At 36.1% G+C, this 24590-nt stretch overlaps 1 protein-coding gene across 1 annotated transcript in view; it reads right to left on the reverse strand.

The window, feature by feature from the left end:
* Positions 1-24590, reverse strand: part of LOC120624570 (nitric oxide synthase-like) — a 46049-nt gene that overhangs the window by 20281 nt on the left and 1178 nt on the right. The window contains exons 2-3 of the mRNA XM_039891206.1: positions 2447-2583; positions 737-899 (exon numbers count right to left, since the gene is read on the reverse strand). Coding sequence (XP_039747140.1) covers positions 737-899; positions 2447-2583 — 300 coding nt within the window. The remainder of the gene's footprint in view (positions 1-736; positions 900-2446; positions 2584-24590) is intronic.

The following is a 24590-nucleotide window of genomic DNA, read 5'->3' on the forward strand; positions in this document are numbered from 1 at the left end:
AGATTAGTGGCAATGGGAGTGTTTACATTTTCTCTGTATGAATAAATGAATGAAGTAGTTACAGAGACATAAACGTAGAGCAAAAGAGTTTAATTTGGTGGCGTTATCGCTACATAGCGATTTCTTCCAGGCAACCTAAGGGAAAAACATAGAAAAGGGGTAGGTGGTGTAATAAATAAGATTTAAACAATACACAAATATATAAATACTAGCTGTTGCCCGCGACTTCATCTGCGTTTGGTTTTGTTTTTTGATGTAGCAATTTAGTTGCAGTTTAAAAAAAAAAAAATTGAGTATTCAGTATCGCTAAGCCTTAAATGAGGGGTTTGGTGCTATCCGCTGAGGAGTTCTGTCCTCTATCTCCTAACCACATTCATCAGATCTACACAAAGTTTGGGCAAAATTGAATACACATTACAACCTCTATAGTACAAAAATAATGATTTAAATCGGTTATAATTTGTCGGAGTTATGGTGTAAAATCGTCAAACATTTTCATCCTCTCTCCCAAAGGAACCGAGCTTAATGTCGGGATAAAAAGTATCTTATATTACTTCTCACACTTCCAAGAATATGTGTACAAAGTATCATGAGGTTCGGTTAAGTAGTTTTTGCGTGAAAGCGTAACAAACAAACTTACATTCACATTTATAATATAAGTAGGGATAACTATAATATATATACATATAGTTATAAATTTGTGTATTCATTTGTATAATATTTATAGGATACTTACTTGTAATTTCTTCCACTGTATTCTGCCAATGCACCTAGATGCATTTCGCCACGCTAGTTTAGCACCAAACACCAGTTCTGGAGTTTTGAGTTGGTAGGTGCCTTTTTCTTTCAGCTCCCGCTCAATTTCTTGCAGTCTAGATACATGTGCGTCTGTGTTTTCTCTGAAAGATTGATAAAATTAACTACTTGAATAAACATAAATCACAGTCGGATAGAGATCTAGTGACCTTGGACTCCAGATGTTTATCTACTCTGTGTGATTTTTATCAGGGTTTTGGAAGGTGCGAGAACCCTTATAAAAAGGTGCGAGTGCCCTTAAGAACCTAAGAGATCTCGTGTCGGTAATAAAAGTTACCGGAGTCGATTTATAGATTGGGCAGTTTAGCAAACGTTCCTTACTATCTATTTTTCGTCTATCTTTGAATCATGGAGGTTCTCAAATTTAATTGTACGAAGGTGCGTTTCGTCGATGTTCACGCGTAACTATTTATTGAAGTGAGTGCATATTTTAGGGAGCATGACAGTACTTAATATAAGCTGGATATGGTAGCTATAAAATATCGCTAGGAAAAGAGTGGTAATGTTTAAAAATAAAAATAAAAAGTGTTTTCTTTGTTAGGTCGTGTAATTAGGAGCTACCCTCATAACACTTAGTGCTTTGAGGGTAGCTAGTGGGAATGGCTGCAGCCATTTAAGCATTTATCTGTTTTTGTACAATACAGGAGTAATAAAAGTTTCTCAAGTGGAAACATACTAATTATGTCAACTTGCAGTCGAGATCAAAACGAACATAAAACCTTATGTAATAGTATCTAGTTTACTTTGCTTACTCCGCTTCAAATGGTTTTCCTTATAGTTAGTTATTTTTTTAGGGCAAGTATGCAGAAATACCTGATAAAGATCTTTATCTTTGTAATTGACTAAGCAGTCGGCCCACCTGATAGTTAGTGGAAAACCGTAGTCTGTAAACAGATCAACATTTCGAAGGGCTAGCAAAGAACAAGTCCTGCAAAGTGCCGCCTTGTGGCCAGACTAATGAAGCAGTCAGCCAAACTGATGGTTAGTGGAAAACTATAGTCTGTAAATAGATCAACATTTCGGAGGGCTAGCAAAGAACACGTCCTGCAAAGTGCCGCCTTGTGGCCAGACTAATGAAGCAGTCAGCCAAACTGATAGTTAGTGTAAAACCTAAGTCTGTAAACAGATCAACATTTCGGAGGGCTAGCAAAGAAAACATCCTGCAAAGTGCCGCCCTGTGGCCACACTAATGAAGCAGTCGGCCCACCTGATATTTAGTTGAAAACCGTCTGTAAACAGCTCAATATTTCGGAGGGCTAGCAAAGAACACGTCCTGCAAAGTGCCGCCTTATGGCCAGACTAATGAAGCAGTCAGCCAAACTCATAGTTAGTGGAAAACCTTAGTCTGTAAACAGATCAACATTTAGAAGGGCTAGCAAAGAACACATCCTGCAAAGTACCGCCCTGTGGCCATCAGGCAACCATGTCAGCCACCCGGAGTGCTGCTTGGCGGTAGAAATAGTGATAGAGGTCACTTCCCTAGGCGAGTTATGTTACAAAAAGCTCTACTTACTACTAGGTTAGTTCGATTTTATGACAAGTTGTATAAAATGTTGGTCATTATTAAATGTTTTTTAACTATTAAAAATATGTACCTTCAAACTGTTCAAACAAAGATAGTTTTACCGACCTGCGTATTGAAGAAAAGTACTGTTTCAGGAATGCCTGAGCCTCTTTGTATACTTCTTCGACTTTGCGCGGAGTGTCTTCTCCACTTGGAATGTCCATAATACTGTTCTGGCAGACCTTCTCTGTGCATTTTGTGTTCTGAAAACATAATAAAATGAAGGAAATTATTTGAAAATTCAATCATTATACTTCACAACAAACAGATCTTCGGCGATACTCTGTACTCTCATAATAGGTACTCTCTGCGCACGAGTACAGCATATTAAATATTCTTCCGAAATATATAATGGAATTCCGCAAAGTAACGCCTGATTCTATCCAATATGTTATGTTATTATTTGGTATAAAAATATTATACGGTCCTCCAGGAATACCCGATATAGAAAACAAAGATAAATCTAAATATATTATCATGTTGAACATATTAAAAAACCGTGAATATAGACCGTATAGAATAAATATCAGTCAGAGAGTACGACGTGGTCGAGGTTCCATACCTATCTCGTAATATCTTTATACCCATTCTTCCAAATTATAAAACGGAAAAGTCTTTTGTTTTAAAAACTTGAGACGATAAGTTTACTTATTTTGATAATAATTCATAATTTTTGATAATATCTATCCAATATTTAAAACTTAAGTTATAAAGCGAAGAACAAATAATATTTTATCCAAAAATGGTATAAAATAAGCTACCCTTGTATAAAAAGTTACTCGTATGTTAAAAGTTCTAGATACGAGGAATGCTTTGCAAGGCTACGCAATTTTCCCTGTGGTATTGCACAAAGCTGTAATGCACGGTATGCAGGTGATTTTTTGTACTTATGCCCCCTTGAACTTAGTAAGATACTAAAATTTAAACGATATATGAATTCGTCATTTAAAAGAGCTTCGACCCTTTAATAAGAATATTTCTAGACTACTATTATAAATTACCAAGTCTATAAATTTGCCTAGCCTAGTGGTTAGGACCGCGGTACTTGGAGGGACAGAGTTTGATTGCCAACCTTTAACCCTGTGAAGTTACGTGTAGTTTAGCATTTAAATATTGATTGCTTCAACGGTGAAGCAAAAATTCGACATGCTTCAGAGTCTCTGTAATCTGACAGAACACACGTGCCTTGAAGTGGGCTGTAATGATTGTTAAATTTCCTTGCCTTTTTTTTGTTGACAGTGGGGAAATCTTCTTAAAAGATACCCGATTCTCTGCGGGAGAATTTGGGTTATGTGGGGTTTCTACCAACTAAAACCCCCTCGGTAGCTAGCCTCAGTACATATTGAGAGGCTCCGGGATCTCCGAGGAACGCATCGGTGCCTCCCTTTCACAAAACTTGTAGCTCATCCCGGGAATATTGATGATTCCCGACCTCATGTAGGTACATCACTTTGAGGTAAGGCAAAGGTTGCTTTGCTTTAGTATTTAGCAAGCGACTGTCTTTTCCATGCCTAAACCGCTGAAAATCATTCACTTACATTCGCATATATATGTAGCTGTCATCCTTGTTAAAAACTAGGCACATAGGGAACTTTTTGTCCCTATGTGCCTAGAAAGAGCCTTTGAGAAAGCAAATCATTTACACGGCAGTGGATCAAATTGATGTTTGCATAAAAATAGATAAGGAGCGACACAAAAGTAGCCGCGGGTCTCCGCTTGTGAAACATGGATGGTTACAAATATTTACGCATACATTTCCATGAAGGGTTGGCGTCAGACAGGTGTTAGGTCATATGCCATAACCAAAACAACAAGTCTCTTGTGAATTGTGACATATACATGTTTTCCTACACATAAAGTGGTATGAAGGCATGTTTTGAGGTATACGCGTATATGTTAACATATCGGGTAAAACCACTCTACGAGGTTTACGCATTCACGACATCGTTACCAGTTAAGAGACAAGTACCTATTTAAAAACATGATGTTAACAGCTCAACTACCTAATCAGAACAGCGCAGTTCTTGTCGGGACTTCCCTGGGGATCGGTGTCTGCAAGGGTCTGAGGTCCAAAGTAATTTGATTGAGAGTTGACGCTGTACGTGCTGTTTTGTTAATGGGAAAGCAAGGAATTTTACTTCCTTGATAGTGGGCTAGTTTCAAAATGGCTGCGGGTGAATTAGATTCGTATTTTGTTTCGATTTCACTTGTTTGGTCTTTATAATTTTGCTAATTTCACTGTTCTAGAAGTACCTAATTGTGGAGAGCACAGCAAAGTTCACTATTAAAACAAAATAAAATATTATTTTAGAACTACAAAAAACCATTACATTTGTAGGACCTATTTTGATGTGAGCTACATTTTACCGTTCCGAAACGAAATTTGTTAATTTCACTTGTCACACAATATACACATCACTTGTATGATAGCGGATAAGTGATAATTGACAATTGGTTACTAATAACTGAGTGTTTACGGCGCCTTACATTTGTATAGACTCGGCAGCTGCACTGGCTTGTTGTGACGTAAGTACGAGGTAAGTGAGACACGGTCGTATTCTAGTATCCAAATACTTGAACATCGTCAGGAAGGGCTTGTGACAGAAAGTTCATAAAATTAAAAATAAGAAGTACAGAATTTGGTACTCTAAACTTACTCCATATCTTCTGTTTTACTTAAGATACGGTTTTTTTATAAGTTCATTCCACTACAAGTTACTGACGGCAGTCTCAGCTGGTGGTTAACCAGCCACGGCCGGAGCTTCCCACGAGAGCAGACCACAGAGAATTCACAAATTATAAATTCCCAAATTGCCCTATCTGGGAATCGGACCCGGGATCTACAACTTAAACCCACAGCGGTCACCACTGCGCCAGGAAGATCGTGAAAAGAAAACGACTTCTAAATTCGTCATCATGAAAACGACTAAGACACCGGGAGGTATCTTTGCATCGTTCGAGTCCATGTAGGACTGAAGTGTATCCGATAGTGCAGTCGTATTTATATCAAAATACTCAATGTCATGAACATTGGTTATTAATCGAATATAATTGCCATTGTTTCTTGAAAACTATCTATTAAATAACTAATAATTATTAGGGTATTTGTGAAATATTAATCAATTGAAAAAAATATCTGGCAAATATGACTTTAAAGTTATCAAAAGTTTGGTTATTTTCCAACTTTATAAAATTACTGTAACAATCATCACCATATCAACCCAGTACCGGCCCACTACAGAGCACGGGTCTCCTCCCATAATGAGAAGGTAAGGCCAGAGTCCACCACGCTGGCCCAGTGCGGATTGGTGGACTCCACAGACTTTTGAGAACATTATACCGAACTCTCAGGCATGCAGATTTCCTCACGATGTTTTCCTTCACCGTTGAAGCAAGCGGTGATAGCACACTGGGTATGAGCTCGACCTCACTCTCGGGCCGCCCATTCGGATTTCAGCATGCACCTGTTACCTAAGTTGACTGCGTTTTAAATAATTCAATTTCTCCTAGATTGCGAGCTCGCATATCTTATGATAAGGCTACTGGGCACAAATAGGTACTTATAATACGTGTGAACATGTGCCCGACTGAGAGTGGTTATTAACAATTCACAGAAAATTACACCAACAATTTACACCTATGTTTAGTGCCGACATTTGTTTGTGTAGAGCAACATTGGAGCAATTACCGGTGCATTGTAATTAGCTTCCCGGTAATGATGCATGTGCGACTTTGTGAGTGGAAATAATGTGTGTTTGTGTGATAACAATATAATGTTGGTTAATGAAATACTGATAGTATTAATTAATAGAACAGCCGTGATAGCCTAGAGGTTCAGACATATGGCTTCAGCCCAGTGGCACAAGTTCAGCTCCATACATGCACAAAAGCACTGCATACACTAACATAGATATATAACTAGAATAGGAGGAGAATTTGTGCCGTTTTGTGCAATTTTCCTGGTGTATGCATACCCTGGTAAGAAACCCAATGCACGCTACTGCTTCAGCCTCCAGGAAGGTTAAAGAAGTTTCAGAAATTATAAATTCCAAAATTTTCCCCTGCAGGGGAACTTGGGACCTCCCACTTAAAAGCACAGTGTTCACCGCCGCGCCAGGGGGATTCGCTAGCTTCCTCACGTACGTATGTTATGGCAGAGCATCCATCATTATTCAAATAGACTAATTAAGTCTATTTGCTTAGATACGGTCGCCTTTGTGCCGTGCCGTCCGTCTTGCCCCGTGCCGCATTTTGTCTGTGCCGATGCGCAACCAAAGGACGCTGCGTGTGGCGTACATCGGCAGGAGAATTTCGCATTTTATATAGAAGTGTCTGCCATGCCGTGTTACTGTTTGTTGACTATGGCAGAAAGTTTATTTTCGTACTTGATGTATTAGGTACCTACATCGAACAGATGTTATACGTAATAACGTTGGATCCTTTATGATAAACTAGCTGTCCGCGACTTCGTCTGCGTTTGATTTTGTTTATTGATGTGGCATTAAATTTAGTTGTAGATCTAAAAAAAATAAAAGTACTCAGTATCGCTAAGCCTTAAATGAGGGGTTTGCTGTTGTCCGCTAAAGAATTCTGTCCTCTATCTCCAACCACAGTTTGGGCAAAATTAAACACATATTATAACCTCTATAGTACAATAATAAATATTTAAATCGGTTATAATTTGTTGGAGTTATTGTGTAAATCGTCATCGTCAAACACTCATCCCCTCTCCCAAATGAACCGAGCTTAATGTCGGGATAAAAAGTATCCTATATTACTTCTAACACTTCCAAGAATATGTGTACAAAGTTTCATGAGGATCGGTTAAGTAGTTTTTGCGTGAAAGCGTAACAAACAAACTTACATCGACATTTATAATATTAGTAGGGATAGGGATGGGTACAGGACACAATTAACCAAACACTTCGCGTGATTTAAAATAGCGTCTATTTTACTTTCGTTTATCTACTCATATTTTTCATTTAAATTTTTATGTAACATGTAATTCTTATTCGTATTTATTAGAATACCATAATAAAAAACCAAGTTATTCAACAAAGAAGTACACTGTAGACAAAGCAAACAAACAAACTGTAGACAATTGATAAATAATAAAATAAATAAATAAATATACTAAGACAATACACACATCGCCACCTAGCCCCAAAGTAAGCGTAGCTTGTGTTATGGGTACTAAGATGACTGATGAATATTTTTAGGAATTATATATAAATAAATACTTAGAAAATACATATAAACACCCAGACACTGAAAAACACTTATGCTCATCACACAAACATTTTCCAGTTGTGGGAATCGAACCCACGGCCTTGGACTCAGAAAGCAGGGTCGCTGCCCACTGCGCCAGTCGGCCGTCAAAATTCGGCCGTCAATTGATGAATGGTGAATAGGAATACATTAGGCATAAGCGAATAATACAAGGCAAAGCCACGGGCAAATGTAGGTTAGTCTATTAAGTTGTAAATATGTAATAACCACTTCACTACACATTCCGCACGATTGCCCGCATCCATAATTAGTTTTAATCGAATTATCTGTTCAAATATCTGAATATTCATATTAATACATAAGTAGCAACCTCTAATGCGTTTCCAGTCCGGTTTGCTGTTTGATCATGACAAACATCAACGATAAAAGCACTTCACTGATATCATAATTGTGCAACATGATCGGTAAAATAATTACTAAAATATTTACTACGGATAAAACGGACACCAACAAAAGAACCGACCTTGTTAAACAACTAAAAAGCAAGAAATAAAAATTTTCTACAACATTTTAAGTCGGTGTCAAGTAAAATGCGAGATTACTAAGTATAGATATATTGTATAGAAGCAGGCGATACTTTGCGGAAATCCATGATATATTATCAAAATTAAGAAATAAGAAACAACAATGAATGCCTTAACAATTATTCATTGTAAAGTCAACATCTCCTGATGATGCTCCGGTTTCAGAGCGAAACGTGCGTAGAGGGTGTATTGCCGAGGATCTGTGTGGTGTGGAGTATAAGGATTGAAGAAATTATAAATTACACCACACAGATTCTCCTGCTTTTCGCGGAGTATAGCAAATTAAGCTTAATTTTGATAAAGTATAGATATACTTTGTATACAGTTATATACGAGTGTATTACTTAACAAGAGAAATACCTAGTAATTTTCTACATTTCATTTGGCACTGACTTAAAAATGTTGTAGAAAGTATTCGTTTCTTGCTTTTGAGTTGTATAACGGTCTTCTATTTTTTATGAAAAAAAAAATCCTGGTAAGTTTGCAATTACATATAAGTTATAATAGCCGAATGTCAACTGATCATGACCTTCTAAAAAATACTGCTTTTCCCGAAGCCGTTAAAGGTTGAGGACGTTAAAGGTTGAGGACGTTAAAGGTTGAGGAGTTCTCCCGGCACATCAACATCAGCTCTTTAATTGTAACGAGCATAAATTGTTTACACATATATCAAAGCGCAACTGCCTAGCTTACAGGTAGCTACACAAACATTGTAAATAGTTATCATTATCAAATTGTATGCTTTGTGTGAACTTGTTATTTACAATATTTTTGATGTACAATAAAAGTGTGGTGGCGTAAACCCTTCTCATTGTAGGGGTAGACCCGTACCCTGTAGTGAAGGTACCTTTTTTATACAGAGAAAATGCCTGACTGCATCTTCTCCGTTAGGGGAAACGGATTACCTAGTTATGCGGGACTTCCAACTACTAAAAACTCTGTGTGTCCCTCGACAAGTAAATTTCCAATAGAAATGACTGTTTCTAGAAAAAGAAAAGATGTTATACTCGTGTTTCACACCCTCAACTCACGTAGTAATTTATTGTGAATATTTTGGGACCTAATTTCGTTTATTGTATTGGCAGTATTTACGAGACACCTACACTTGGAACTTAGCATGTGAGAAGATGTGTTAATTAACCTTCCTTTGAAACGGGTCCTTATTTATTTCGCAATCTTTATTTATTTTTCTTAATTATTATTATGAAATCCGTACGAGGCTATCCGTAAAAGAGCGAGAGTTACCATTATAGCTCAAAGAGTAGTGCAAATTAAATGGCAATAGGTGGGGCACATAGCTCAGATAATAAGTAGAGGGGGTTATGGCTTCGGACTCGGACATTCGCGGGGACTGAGTTCAATCCCCAGGATGCATCTAACTTTGTAGATTTATACACTTTTTATTAGTTTTTGAAATGAATTTTATTTTCTTAACGCTGAAGGAAAACAGTGTGAGGAAACCTTATACGTCTAAGAGCTGTACATTATGTTCTTAAAGGCGTGTGAAGACTTCAAACCAAGCCCTTGAAACTGCAAAACAGAAATGTTGCTTCACGGTAGGGAATAGCGTTAGTACTTACCTTGACGAGTTCACTCACAAGAAGCTCTACAAAAATATTAAACAACACTGCAAACTTTACAAACTCTTTAAATATTTTTCGAAGATAATATTGAGAGGGAATTTTAATTGTAGATTGCTAGCTGTAATTCGGAGCTTAGGAAGTTCCGAGAATTTCAGTTCAAATACCTACTGACAAAAGCGACTCCAAGAAACTATTTAAGATTTGAAATTCAATGCGCACTCACGAAATGGATTGTTGTAAAATTCGTTCCAGTGCTTTTAACTAGATACCAACAATCTAGATACAACAATAATATTCGGTTAATGAGAGTTCGTGTTGTTGGTTTCACGTGAAAAGTGCGCTGATAATACTTTCTCCGAGACGATTTTGAAAATTAGGTACGCATAATATTTATGTAAAAGACTTATTCTTAGCATTTTTTCTTAAACCTATGTCTAATGTTTATCAGGTACATATAGACTGTCATCATAATAGCCTTTAACAGTCCATTGCTAGACTAAAGGTATCCCCAATGGAAGGATTTGCCCACTAATGGTAGTAGAGCAATAGACGTTAGTAGTAACAAAGAGGACGCGGATTCCCGTTCCCCTTTAAATTCACTTAGTGGCCTCGTTTTCCACTCACGGGAAAGGGAGGGTTGGTGAAAATTGTATCCTGATGTACCATTACCACACGCCACATAAGTCAAAGTCAAAGTCAAATATTTATTGATTCAAATAGGCACACAGATGCCACTTTTAATGCGTACATTACATGTAAAATTTGACATACTAGTAAGTTGATGGCGATAACTAAATTACATAAATACTTTTATTATATCTTCTTATCTAAAAATTATTAATCGACATACAAGTAACTTGATGGCGATAACTAAATTACATAAATACTATAATTATATCTTCTTAACTAAAAATTATTAATCGTCCACTACATTTGACCCCAGTGCTCTTTTTAAATAACACCCACAATACTCATAAGTGAGTGTTCGAATCATTGGCACAATTGCCTTAATGTTTTCCTGTTAATACCGAGGTAATAAATGGAGACTATTGCGCAATGTAGTCTCTATTGATGCTCTTTTTGTGTGACTTAATTCCACTTAACTTATTTCAACTGGCAATAATTTTATTTTCATTAAATGATAATTATAGTAATAAGACAAATATTAATATACTATAAGTTAAAAGCTAACTTACTTCTAAGCGCTGTATAATGACTCTAGAGCACGTACTGCTTACTATACAATAGCGCTTTTATTACTCTTTATGTTAGCAGACAAGCTAACTGCTGTGTTCATCGATAACGCTAATTTAGAAAATTTAAATAGCGAATATTCAGAATCACAATCGTCTTAAATCTTAATTGCGATGACGATTGCGAGTGAGTCGCGCAATTTCCCCGGATCCATACAATCGTGACTACTGATATTACTTAAGTAAGTCTCGATCGGGTTCAGTGTCCCTATGATTAAATTATACAGCTATTTTATACCTGGAATTGAGCTGGAAGCGTAATGGGTATCTTTAAAAGCAATGAGAAATAACTGTAACGAGATTTTTTTATGTTTTGATGACTAAAGTTGCATAAGATACAAAAGCTGCTTTAAAAAAACTATGTGTGCATGTTTGTAAAAGGATTCCATATGGAATCATCCTTTATGTACTTGAAAGTGTGGGTCGACTCTTTGGGCAGGTTATTAAGTATGTTTAAAAATAGTTTTGCTAAGGCTATATAGATCACACGGCGGTTTTTAGTTTTGTAGAGCAAGTTAGGTTGGCTGGAGTAGCAACCTCAGCCGGGAAGAGTCTAGCGTGCAGCTTGGCGGATTACGGCCAGGTAAAGAAGTAGAACGAGTAAATAGACAGCCTTCCTTTCGGGGGGACCGAGTGTGACCTAGAGCTCAAAACTTTTCGGAGCTATGTGCGTTTTACTATTATAATTTATTTATTTGTTGTGTACCAAAATTTTTAAATATTTGTTTTGTATTATCATGTTTCTCTCTTATATCTATAAGCTTTCTTTGGTCCGTATAATTTCCCATTATCTTAACGGTAGTTTGTTTAATTTTTCACTTTATTTTGGTTATGTTTTTAGGTTAGATAACGTTTAAATCATAATGCAGAAGTAGTTATAGTATGTTAGTGTAAATATTAAGTTGTTACTACCGTGATCTCACCCATCGTCAGGTTCCTAATGAAAACCAGCGCTGCAGCTCTCCACAGCTGAGCCGGAGTGGGTGACCTTTGTTTGGTCTGTATGGTTAAAGTTTTTATTTAGGTCTCCTCCCTAATGTTTTCAAAGGCATGTGGCCTAATAGTTTGAATGCTAAATTTCATTATTATATTTTAATTGCTATTAATTAATGTGGAAATTCATTCATCTGATTGGCGTATGTAACCTATTATGCAACAATGCATGCCAAATTACTGGCAATAGATTTACCCTTAACCAATATGTAACACAATATTGACGTGTATTTTGCAATAAACGATTAAATGTTTAAATGATTAATATATTAATCCGCGCTTGGCTGGCATGGTGGACTACGGCCAAAACCCTTCTCCTTGTCACGGGTAGACCCGTGCTGATTAGTGTGCCAAGAATCCTCAATTACCAAGTAGCGACATCAAAAGCAAGCCAGGCCTAAAGTATCTCTAAGTGATCAACTTTTATTTTGAAATTCATAAAATTATTTAATAAAAAAAAAATGGCTACGTCCAAACAGGGTGTGCATACGTTACCATTATATAATTAAATTTATTTATTTTTAACGAGAAGACTCAGTTATTATTCTAAATCGAAAAATTGAAAATAATAACCTTGAGTCTTCTCGTGACGCTAATTCTGTTTATATGACCCACTGGAAACTCCAATACCTACAAATTATGGCTAACCTGAATACCGAACCGAAAACCTCGTAATCTCTAGTGTACTAACCATTACACCTGTGAAGTACTACGTACTCGTATTTCATCGTGAGAACTGGTGCAGCCGCTAATTCAATAACAAAGGCCAGTCTGACCGCGAGAGCTAGCATTAAATAACGAACGAGTTTCCCAAACTCCTTGTTAGTGCTTTACTATTAATTTATTGCGTCTCCAACGTAATTTGGTTTTGTATTGCGCTAAAAGACGGTAGAGTTGTTTAGTGGAAAAATAATTTTACTTGTTTGACCGCAATATAGTTCATTCGGGAAGCCTTTCAATAAGACTTCAACATCAAAAATCTCCCACTGATGGGCACAGACCTCTCTTATAGGAGAAAGGGAATAAGAGAATTTACCCATCAAGCTGCTTAAATGCGGGTAGTCGGGTTTTAACGGCTATCGTCATTATGAGTTGAAGTAGGTAACTTAAAGTGTTCATCAAAGCGGGGGTACAGAAAATATTTAAGCTAAAGATATTTATTGCGGGACGGGGTTGGACAAAGCTTACTTCGTGACTCATTGCTGGTACGATCTGGGATACTTCATGCCTGCTCTAGTCAAAAACCTCGTGCACGTCACTGCTATAGATTATTATCTGCGCCGGCGCAGCAGCAAATCGGGGTTTCCCCGTATCCGCTTGGAGACCGGACAGGTTTATAAATCGCATCGCGATCGGCGATTGAAGATATTTCATAAGTTTTTCTTATTTTTATTAGCTTGATTGAAGGTTAAAATTACCGTCAGCTGTAAGTCTTTCCTTATACAATATCCAGTATTTGATATATTTTTGTTAATTCTAAAAATTAATTTTAAAAGATTGAAATAATCGTATTTTTTTAGAGTTTTCTTTTCTACGGTAAAAAAACTGCCGAGATTACTTTTCGCAAAGACCTGCCTGTGAAAGCTTAGTCAAAATCAGTGAGTTCTTTCCGGAAATTACCCCGGACAGCCAGTTAGTCAAAAATTTTAAAGAGTTGTTTCTAGATCGTCGATAGCCTACTGGTTGACACTTCAGAATCCCTTTCGGGGGACCAAGTTTTGTCCTTCATCACCATCAACTTGAATTATTTGCATTTTAAATTTACGCTTATAATATATATATATAAATCTCCTGTCACGATGTTTGTCCGCGATGGACTCCTAAACTACTTAACCGATTTTAAATAAAATTGGCTCACCGTGAGCAGTCTGGTCCAACTTAAGAGATAGGATATCTTAGATCTTTAATTATAGTCGCAATTTTATTTTATTGCAAATTATGTCACATGTTAAATATATATGTATATATATACTACAATACTCACTTATGGCTAAGCGATACTGAATACTTTAAAAACAAAATCAAACGCAGACGAAGTCGCGGGCAACAGCTAGTAAAATATATTTCTTGCTCTAACGGTAACGGAAATCATCGTGAGGAAACCCGCAACCTGAAAGTTCTCCATAATATTCTCGTGTGTAGTCTACCAATGCGTACTTGGCAAGAGTAGTGGACTAAAGCCAAAATCCTCTTCATTCTGGGAGGATACCCAAGCCCTGCAGTGAGCCAGTAATGGGTTTAAAATGAATCATTGAATTACAAACGATTCATTCATTTATCCACTTCATCTAATAATTACAGGTTAAAACCGTATAATCATTATTTTTCTGTTATAATTGAAGCTTTGACTTACTTTTTTGCTTTTTATCTAACTTTGCTTTGTGAGAAATTTAAACTGGAATGCAATTTTATTTTTAGTTACTAGTGTAAAAAAAAAATGTTATTAAATGCCTCATTTGACACGCTAGATAATGCTATAAGCTATGCTTGATACAAGCGATCTCCTATTCGTTTGAAATAACCACAAGCAACTTCTATTTTTATCTTTCAAATGATTCTAATTTCGTACTTAGTAGTGTAGAATTATTTTTTTATTTCTGCTTATAAACCATGAGTTTTAACTAATAAAATGTACCTTATGTCCGTTTCTAGGGACGCAAACTATCTATTTGCATAATATTTTCAAAAGAAAACGGAGGGAACGACCCCCTTGGATAAAGATATTCCATGGATTTCTCTAGGCTGTGTGATTTCTCTGTGTCAAATTTTGCAATTGAGTCAAACATATGAAATTAACTGATAAGGCTGTTTGTTCCAGAAGATTTGTGTCGTAAAAATTGAAACTTAATAAAAATTTATCATTTCTACCACGCACTTGCAAATTATGGAACAATCTCCCATCTGATGTGTTTCCTCAAAAAAATACAATCTAGGGTAATTCAAGGGGCGGATAAACAAATTCCTTAAAAGCCGGCAACGCATCGCTGGCTCCTCTGGTACTGCAGATGTTTATGGGCGGCGGTGACCACTTACCATAAGGTGACCCACTTGCTCGTTTGCCCGCTATTAAAATAATAAAAAAAAAAAAATTATTAACTTTTGAATTGATGAATTTACTGAAGAATTTCACCCATATACTTAGGCGTAGTTGCATTTCAACATGCGTAGTTTTCGCAGAGTTCAAATGAAGTACCTACTCATTCGTCTGAAATAACCGCCAGTTTTGAAATGAGATTAATTTCATACCAATCTTTAGATGATCTAGCAGGACTTTTATATAAGTATGGACAGTAATTACTATAATGAAAGTTTCTTAAATTACGTAACAAGTATATACAACAAAGGGCAATCTATGATTGAAAAAATGATATATTGAACCTTCATCTTTGACAGTAGATACTACTTGTTACATTTTCTTTATCGCGAAATTAAAATCTGATGTGAGTGCCATACAAAAGCCGATACTTGATTTCACTCTAAGATATAATCTATCGTTACATTAATTTTAACGGGGCGTTAGAGATTTGATCTGATGAAGAATTAAGACGAAATTACTTTGACCATATAAAGCTTGAAAGCTGTCACCAAATCTCATCTTCTTGGTGTCGTACGAGGCGACTAGGGGAACATAACTTAGAACGGGCAGGAGCTTCCTATGTACTTCTACTACCATCTACTGCGATCACGAACCCGTCTACCCAGCCTTGTGATTATTAGGCAAACCCTCCCATTTGAAGAGGCCAGCAGTTAATGATGATTATATATTTTTTTATATATATATTAATAGCGGGCAAACGAGCAAGTGGGTGACCTGATGGTAAGTGATCACTGCCGCCCATAAACATCTGCAGCACCAGAGGAGCCACCGATGCGTTGCCGGTTTTTAAGGAATTTGTTTATCCGCCCCTTGAATAACCCTAGTTTGTATTTTTGAGGAAACACATCAGATGGGAGATTGTTCCATAGTTTGCAAGTGCGCGGTAGAAATGATCTGGTATTTCGAACAGTAGAAGAATACCAGGCATCCAGATGATGAGGGTGGAATTTATTTCTACGACGTGAGGTGCGGTCAGAGAACAGGAAAGGAGGTATCAACGTAAACAACTCTTCTCTCATTTTCATAAACAGACATTCTGATTTAAATTTAAACTACAATTTTTATTAAATCAAACTAATAATTATCGGTTATATATATTATATATTAATAATGATTATTTATTTGACGGCCGATTGGCGCAGTTTGCAGCGATCCTGCTTTCTGATTCCAAGGCCGTGGGTTCGATTCCCACAACTGGAAAATGTTCGTGTGATGAGCATGAATGTTTTTCAGTGTCTGGGTGTTTATATGTATATTCTAAGTATTTATGTATATTATTTATAAAAAATATTTAACAGTCATCTTAGTACCCATAACACAAGCTACGCTTACTTTGGGGCTAGATGGTAATGTGTACATTGTCGTAATAATATTTTATTTATTTAATATATTTAATATATTTATTTATCGAGTGCCAATATTGTTTCTCAATACCGAAACGGAATCTGTGCTATTCGAAATGATTTCAATGATTTAATCAATGTTTGACGAGATCCCTAAGATACGGGATTTCCTAGTTTCTTCATATAAACCCTTGACCGGCCCACTACAGGGCAAGGGTCTCCTCCTACAATGAGGAGGGTTTAGGCCGTGGGCCGTAGTCCACCACGCTGACCCAGTGCCGATTGGTGGACTCCAAATACCTTTGGGAACATTGAACTCTCAGGCACGCAGGTTTCGTTACGATGTTTTCCTTCAGCGTGGAAGCAAGTGATATTTTAATTGCTAATACGCACGTAACTTAAAAAAGTTAGAGGTGCGTGGATTCGAACTCATCTCACCTAAAGTGGAGCCGAAGTCCTACCCAATGGGCTATCACCGCTTCCCAGTTTAGGGTTCAAGATTGTATCGAGTTTGAGTAATAAGGATTTTCTAGTTCTATTTCTGTTTAACGCGAACCTGAAGGTGGACTTACAATAGTAGGTTTAATAGTTAGGCATTTTTTAAGAGCTCTAGCTCTCTTGCTCTTAGCAATCTGAGATGAAATACGTATAACTACGGGTGACATACCGGAACTTCTCGATCACTTTGTAATAATACACATATTCCAATTTTAGTCAAACCTGTCCATTGTAAATGTTTAAAACACGAACAAATTTATTTTTGTGCCTAATCTTAAAATACATCTATGAGATATTTCTAGTAAAATCACCGTTACCTTTAACGGATTAGTCAGACTATTAAAAAAACAGTTTTAAATTAAAATCAAATGGCGAGCCTAAAAAAGGCAACAATTGTTTTGAATGTATTTAGTTTGAATAATCAAAACGACCTTAACACGGATACTTCGTAGAGCAAACTTTTGCTTTTCTTTGGAGTTAACGCGCATTAGTAATTCCTCGTGTTTTATTCCGTGTCAAGCAAGTAAAATGCCGAAGACAACACTGTGAGGTAAGTTCGCGTAAATACTTAGCCACTGTTAATCAATGAATTTTATAATTCAAACTAAAGGTAGTTAAATGTATTTCGATATCAGAACAGCAGAGGAATTTATCATCAACAACATATCGACCCATTACTGTCCACTACATGGCACAGGTCTCCTCTCAGAATGAGAAGAGATAAGGCCGTAGTCCACCACGCTGTTTCAGTGCGGATTGGTGGACTCCACATACCTTTGAGAACATTATGGAGAATTATCAGGCATGCAGGTTAACAATGTTTTCGGCATAAATTACTAATAACGTTGGAAAGCGGTTGTTTAGATACGCAATGTTTTGTCTTCTTCTTTCAAATTCAATATTCCTAATGAAAGAAAGAATGATAATAAAACTAATCACTGGCTTACTTACCCTTACTCATGGTGACAGAAAAAAATAAATCTTTGTGACTATAGTCACTTGATCTACAGCGATTACTAATAAGGCTTAAAGACGGCCGACTGGCGCAGTGGGCAGCGACCCTGCTTTCTGAGTCCAAGGCCGTGGGTTCGATTCCCACAACTGGAAAATGTTTGTGTGATGAACATAAGTGTTTTCCAGTGTCTGGGTGTTTATCTGTATATTAAAAGTATTTATTCATAAAAATATTTATCAGTCATCTTAGTACCCATAACACAAGCTACGCTTTCTTTGGGGCTAGATGGCGATGTGTGTAATGTCGTAGTACATTTATTTATTTATTTATTTAAAGTCACAAACTATGCCACAATAAGGTAAAACTATGATACAAGAAGTAAGCCAAAGGAATCATAATGCCCATGCCTTCTTCCAGATCTGGACTATAATCAGGAAATTACTACTATTATCCAATGGTTCGCTCCGTTCAGCTTCGTTAGACGACCAAAATTTACGACATGATATCATAACGCCGATGATAATGCACTTTTACCTTAACCTAGATATAAAGTTTTATTTTTTTACTAAAAATCCGTCGTTCAAAAGTTGTGGCAATTGTCAGACCTATTGCTGGAATATCCTGGATTTTTCACAGCTTTTGTGCAATCGTCGTTTCTGTGTCCACTAATATAAGTTTTCACGACCCCCTGGGCGCATTGGTGAGCCCTGTATTCTTATAAATCATCCCCGGCTGAGTATAATTAGGGCCTTTTGAATGTCTAAATTTGCTCTGATCTCGTTGGTGGCTTTGGTCTGTCTTGTTATCACCCTATCGATTGTGGCGTGCTGTTAAGCGATTTAGTCTTGCGGTACGATGTTGCATATAAAACAATTAGGGGTCGGGTTTAATATAACTGCTATACCACTAACAGGTTAGCCCGCTACCATCTTAGACTGCATCATTACCTATCATCAGGAAATTCCATTCGAGGGCTAGCTTGTAGTAGAACAAAAAAAAGGAAGGTAATGTGAGGAAACCTGAGAATTTTCATAACGTTCTCAAAAGCGTGAGAAGTCTTCCAATCCGCGCTTGGCCAGTGTGGTGGACTACGCCTTTCTTATTGGCTATTGTCCCAGCAGTTGATTGATAACAGTTCGATATTGATAATGATTACTACATTAGTAGTTGATTGAGATGGCGGCCGATTGGCGCAGTGGACAGCGACCCTGATTTCTGAGTTCAAGGCCGTGGGTTCGATTCCCACAACTGGACAATATTTGTGTGATGAACATGAATGTTTTTCAGTGCTGGGTGTTTATCTATATATTATAATTATTTATGTATATTATTCATAAAAACTGTTCATCAGTTATCTTAGTACCCATAACACAAGCTACGCTGACTTTTGGACTAGATGGCGATGTGTGTATTGTCGTAGTATATTTATTTATTATTACATTTCAAACAAAAAGTTTTATAAATTTATTGCAACCACTACTGTCAGAGATTCTTGAGGTAAGTAAAGAAGTAATAAAAATCAGAAGTGCAGTTTGCTTTTCGACGTCTGGTTCCTGAACACACGCGCATGTTATCGTGTATGTAAGTAATAAACAAACAAACGTGTTTGATCTATTGATGGATGCCTAAACGTAAACATTGGTCTATTACGAATATTCAATATTGCAAGATTTGCGTTGCCAATATTTCGTCTTTACAACTCTGGGTTTATTATGTTTATTATTATACACTAATACAATTGCATAGTGGATCGTATTTACTAAAATAATTACATATTGATATGTGAATGCTATGTGCAATAAAAAAATGTCGGGAATATTTTGTTAAACTACGATTTGCACGAAATAAATATGTGTTAGAATCTAATAAGTATGTGATTTACAGTGACAGCAGTACTAAATAGCTCATAGCTACTTGTAAGACTGGGAAAAAGAAAATGAATATTAATGAAATTTAACATTTATTGTCGCCAAAAATTGCAAGAGACCTACTCAAACCTAAACCAAATCACATAAAGAGTTACCAGATTGATATAACTGTTAGCAAATCTGCCTTTGTATGTACATTTGTTTAAAGATAAAAAGGTATGTTTGTTCAGACTGGTCAGAATTATGTATTATCTGTAGTCGGTATAAGTTGGAGTAGGAATTCAAAATGACAGGAACCCAGATCAAAAAGAAAGGACATATAAAATGGAGGGAAAAATTGAGGTACAGAGAAGTACGGACAGAAGTGTTAAGGGCCGATTGGCGCAGTGGGCAGCGACCCTGCTTCTTTAGTCCAAGGCCGTGGGTGCGATTCCCACAACTGAAAAATGGTTTTTCAGTGTCTGGGAGTCTGTATATTATAAGTATTTATGTATATTATTCATAAAATATTCATCAGTCATCTTAGTACCCATAACACAAGCTAAGCTTACTTTGGGGCTAGATGGCGATGTGTGTACTGTCGTAGTAAATTTATTTATTCATTATTTATTGTTAAGGAAAGATTGAAAAAGTTATCTCTTTGTAGTTAATGTGCTATAAGTTCATATAGTTAGAGTTTATAATATGCTATGTTGTAATTAGAGATACTAAAACGATTAAACGTTGTAAGATATGAATATGGGGTTTAAAGTGACATTTCATTACGACAAACAATCGTATCAAAGAGGAGCAAAGAAGTCATTGTAAAACAGTGTTGTAAAAGTTCAGTTTCTGACTACTTGTCGTAAATTTCGACGACCACTCATACCTATTTGAAGGTGATTGAAACTTGTAATCGTTAAATAAGTACCAGCTCCTTAAATCCGGTGGCCATTGACAATACACCATTTGGGGAAACCAGACTCTGTCCATCGCTCAATGGATCATAACTTTTTTTAGATATGACTAAACGCTATTGAGAAACTATAAAAAGTTCATATGTCCGGTTATTAATTACTACAAAAAATAGGTTATCCATTGTTACGCTATGAGCAAAGTGATAAATATTTGAGCGGGCGTTTTATTGGCATCATATTCTCATTAACGTAAAAAATGTGGACGTAGAGGGGTTAATTATAACCAACTTTCTAAACGAGAGGTTTATTTATTTCACGATCTTATCTCATCCCCATCCCCATTTATCGTATCATATTTTGATCATTAATTGATGAATAATGTTTTTATGAATAATAAACATAAATACTCAAAATATATAGATAAACACCCGGACACTGAAGAACATTCGTGTTCATCACACAAATATTTTCCAGTTGTGGGAATCGAACCCACGGCCTTGGACTCAGAAAGCAGGGTCTCTGCCCACTGCGCCAATCGGCCGTCAAAGTCATGCCGCTTAAAATATATAGGTAGTCAGTCTATCCTCAACAGTCATCTTCTTCAACAGAGGTTTATGATTCTGATAGAAAGTCACCAGCCTACCAACAAAGACATGCCGCTAAGCAATTAAGCGTTCCGGTACGATGTCGCGTAGAAACGAAGTAAGGGCTCAATATAACTGCAACACTCCTTAATAGGTTTGCCATCTTATACTGAATTATCACATACTATCAGGTGATATTGCAGTCTAAGTTGTACTGAGTAATGAGTACTTTAATCATGTAGTACACATTTTTATGTATCATCAATAGTTTTCTCAGCGCACGCAAAGTTATGAATTTTATAGGAAAAATTTTGGTACTTAGGATTCTCTAACGGATTGCCAATTTTTTTGAAAATATACTATAGCCTATGTTACTTCCTCAAAATTTAACTCTGTTTTGATGAAGAAATGGTTAATATCGGTCCAGTACTTTCGGTGGCTATTCGAAACCACCAAACTAAAAAAAAATTCCTCTTTATAATATTACTAAAGGTGGAACGCTGCTTAAAGCAAGCTTACTTACATTGTTCAATTATTGTGATATATTTATTTTGTTACAAAGTCATCTTTTTAGATGGCCAATTCGTGCAGTGGGCAGATTCCAAAAAAAAAGTCTAGGTACTATTTATAAATATGTGTGTATTTTTTATAAAAAAAAATATTTTACCTTTTAAATAATGTAGAAACTTAGTTACCAAACTAAGCAGTATAAATCTAAATCCCCTTGGATCCCACCGCATGGAAGGAACTATACTACTTTATATATCTTTTTAATCTTTTTATTATCTAATAAATTTATCATATTAAATTACAAACATACAAATTTAACTTCTTTATAGTATTAGAAACCTACTTTATTATTTCTTGAATAATTAGAAATTCTCAGTCTGTTACAATGTCTTTAAAATATCAAATAAGCGGCGGTTCTCAGCTAGATGCGTAGGTTTTTATTATAAATGTAAATATGCCGAAATAGATTCCAGTTTTCTTAGTTGATTCAAGTGATACCTACTTTGTAAGAAAGTAAAGTTCTGGATCTGGGTCCAGTTAAAATTTCATTAGATTTACGTGTAATAACACATAGAGACTTTTCAACATTTTGCATCGATTGCTCCTTTGATCTACACGACGCCTACTTAAATAACTTTTAGCAATATGATAATGGCCAACGAATAATAGTTAGCATTTGACTATGTTACTGACTTTTCTGAGACAAGAACAAAGTTTTAATTAATGATGCCTTAAGGAATTTAGCATTTTATTTGTCGTATGTGAAGTTGTAAGATCATTCGTTCCGTCTTAATTCAGATTTAAGTACGTTTAGAAACAATTTATTTTACTAATGTTTTTGGAAAAGCATGTGAAACAACTGCACCTTGGAAGTAAAACCAATTCGTATGCCGTCATGACAAACAACAGGTGTTCATCACGTCGCCTCCGCGCCCTTACATATTTTGTAATCATTACCATTATTAAAGTAATAAGAAAAAATATCATTTTTTATATTTGCTTATAGAAAAGTCCTATTATAGTTTAAAGGACTACGAAATCGATAAAAAAGCTTGGTTGTGAATTATTGCTCTGTTGTGACAATGTGAGATGGTGATAACAAAAAAAATACCCGACTAAGTTTGTTATCGCCATCATCCACTAGTGTAATACTCATGTAATGTACGCATCAAAAGTGCTACCTATTGAATAAAGATATTTTTGACTTTGACTTTATGCTATCGTAATTTCATTAACTATACTCATTTTTTATTTTTATAACTCATTATTATAATTTTTTAAATACACTTCAGGCTTGCATTTATTCGCTTTATTTCATGTTAAAAGCTAATTGTTACCCAGAGCAATTTTCCTCCTCATCGGAAATTTCTCATTATCATACTAATCACAAATTAATGGTGATTGTAGCATCATTTGATATTTACCTACGAATATATTCGATGATCAATAAAAAAAAACTGTGTTTTCCATATTTGCACTATTTTTAGCACCGAAATCGTTTTTCTCGGAAATATCAATCTTATGAATTTAACAGGTTTCAGTAGTATTTCCTTTTTAACATGATTTTTTCTGTTTATAAACGAGATTCTTCAAGATATTTCTGATTTCTGAAAAACCCTTTTCTTATTTCTCACTCCTGTGCAACATTTGATGCTTCTACACTGACTGACAAAGGTATGTTAAAACTCACCGGTTTAAACTTACCTTTGTCAGTCAGTCAGTCAGTGTTAGCATTATATTTTTGTTAAAAAACTATCCTTAAAAAGATCATGTGGCAAAGAGTAGAGATTACAAAACGCAAGTGACATTTTACAGAACCCCAAATAAAGATATCAAAAATGCTTTTTTAGGTCATTAAACGCTAGGTTAGTAAACATTTTAAACTATTTGTAAATAAAAGGAAATATTAATCGGTCGGATCGAAGGTTTATTTTACGCAGGTTTTAATGGAAGGCACGAAGACTGCGTCGACTTGGCGCAATCAAACTCGAATGACTCTAAAATCGAGCTACTTTTTTTTTATGAATAGCGGACAAACGAGCAAGTGGGTCACCTGATGATAAGTGATCACCGCCGCCCATAAACATCTGCAGCACCAGAGGAGCCACCGATGCGTTGCCGGCTTTTAAGGAATTTGTTTATCCGCCCCTTGAATTACCTACCTAGATTGTATTTTTGAGGAAACACATCAGACGGGAGATTGTTCCATAATTTGCAAGTACGCGGTAGAAATGATCTGGTATTTCGAACAGTAGAAGAATACCAGGCATCCAGATGATGAGGATGGAATTTATTTCTACGGCGTGAGGTGCGGTCGGTGAACAGGGAATGAGGTATCAACGCAAACAACTCAACTTTAACTTTCGTGACTGATGCATTATGGTTTGAAATCGATCAAACTTGGCTCTTCTTCGGAGTTTTATTCTCTTTATAAACCGTATGACAATCGTGCAGATACAGATAGTAAAGCCATTAATGTTTATAGATTTTATACTCTACTTAAATTAATATGAGTACGTAAATATGACGTAGTAACGCCATTAATTAAACTCGTATTTTATCATCATCATCATATCAACCCATAACACTACAGGGCATAGGTCTCCATCTGCAATAAGAAGGAGTTACGTAGTTGACCGAGCTGGCCAAGAGCGGATTGGTGGACTTCACACGGACATTACTGCTTACTAACAGGCGTGCAGGTTTCCTAACGATGGTTCCCATGACAGTTAAAGCAAGTCATATTTAATTGCTTACAGTACATGTTTGACAATCGCGCAGATACGGATAATAAAGCCATTAATATTTATAGACTTT

Source organism: Pararge aegeria, chromosome 6 (genome assembly GCF_905163445.1).
Source record: "Pararge aegeria chromosome 6, ilParAegt1.1, whole genome shotgun sequence".
Classification (NCBI taxonomy): domain Eukaryota; kingdom Metazoa; phylum Arthropoda; class Insecta; order Lepidoptera; family Nymphalidae; genus Pararge; species Pararge aegeria.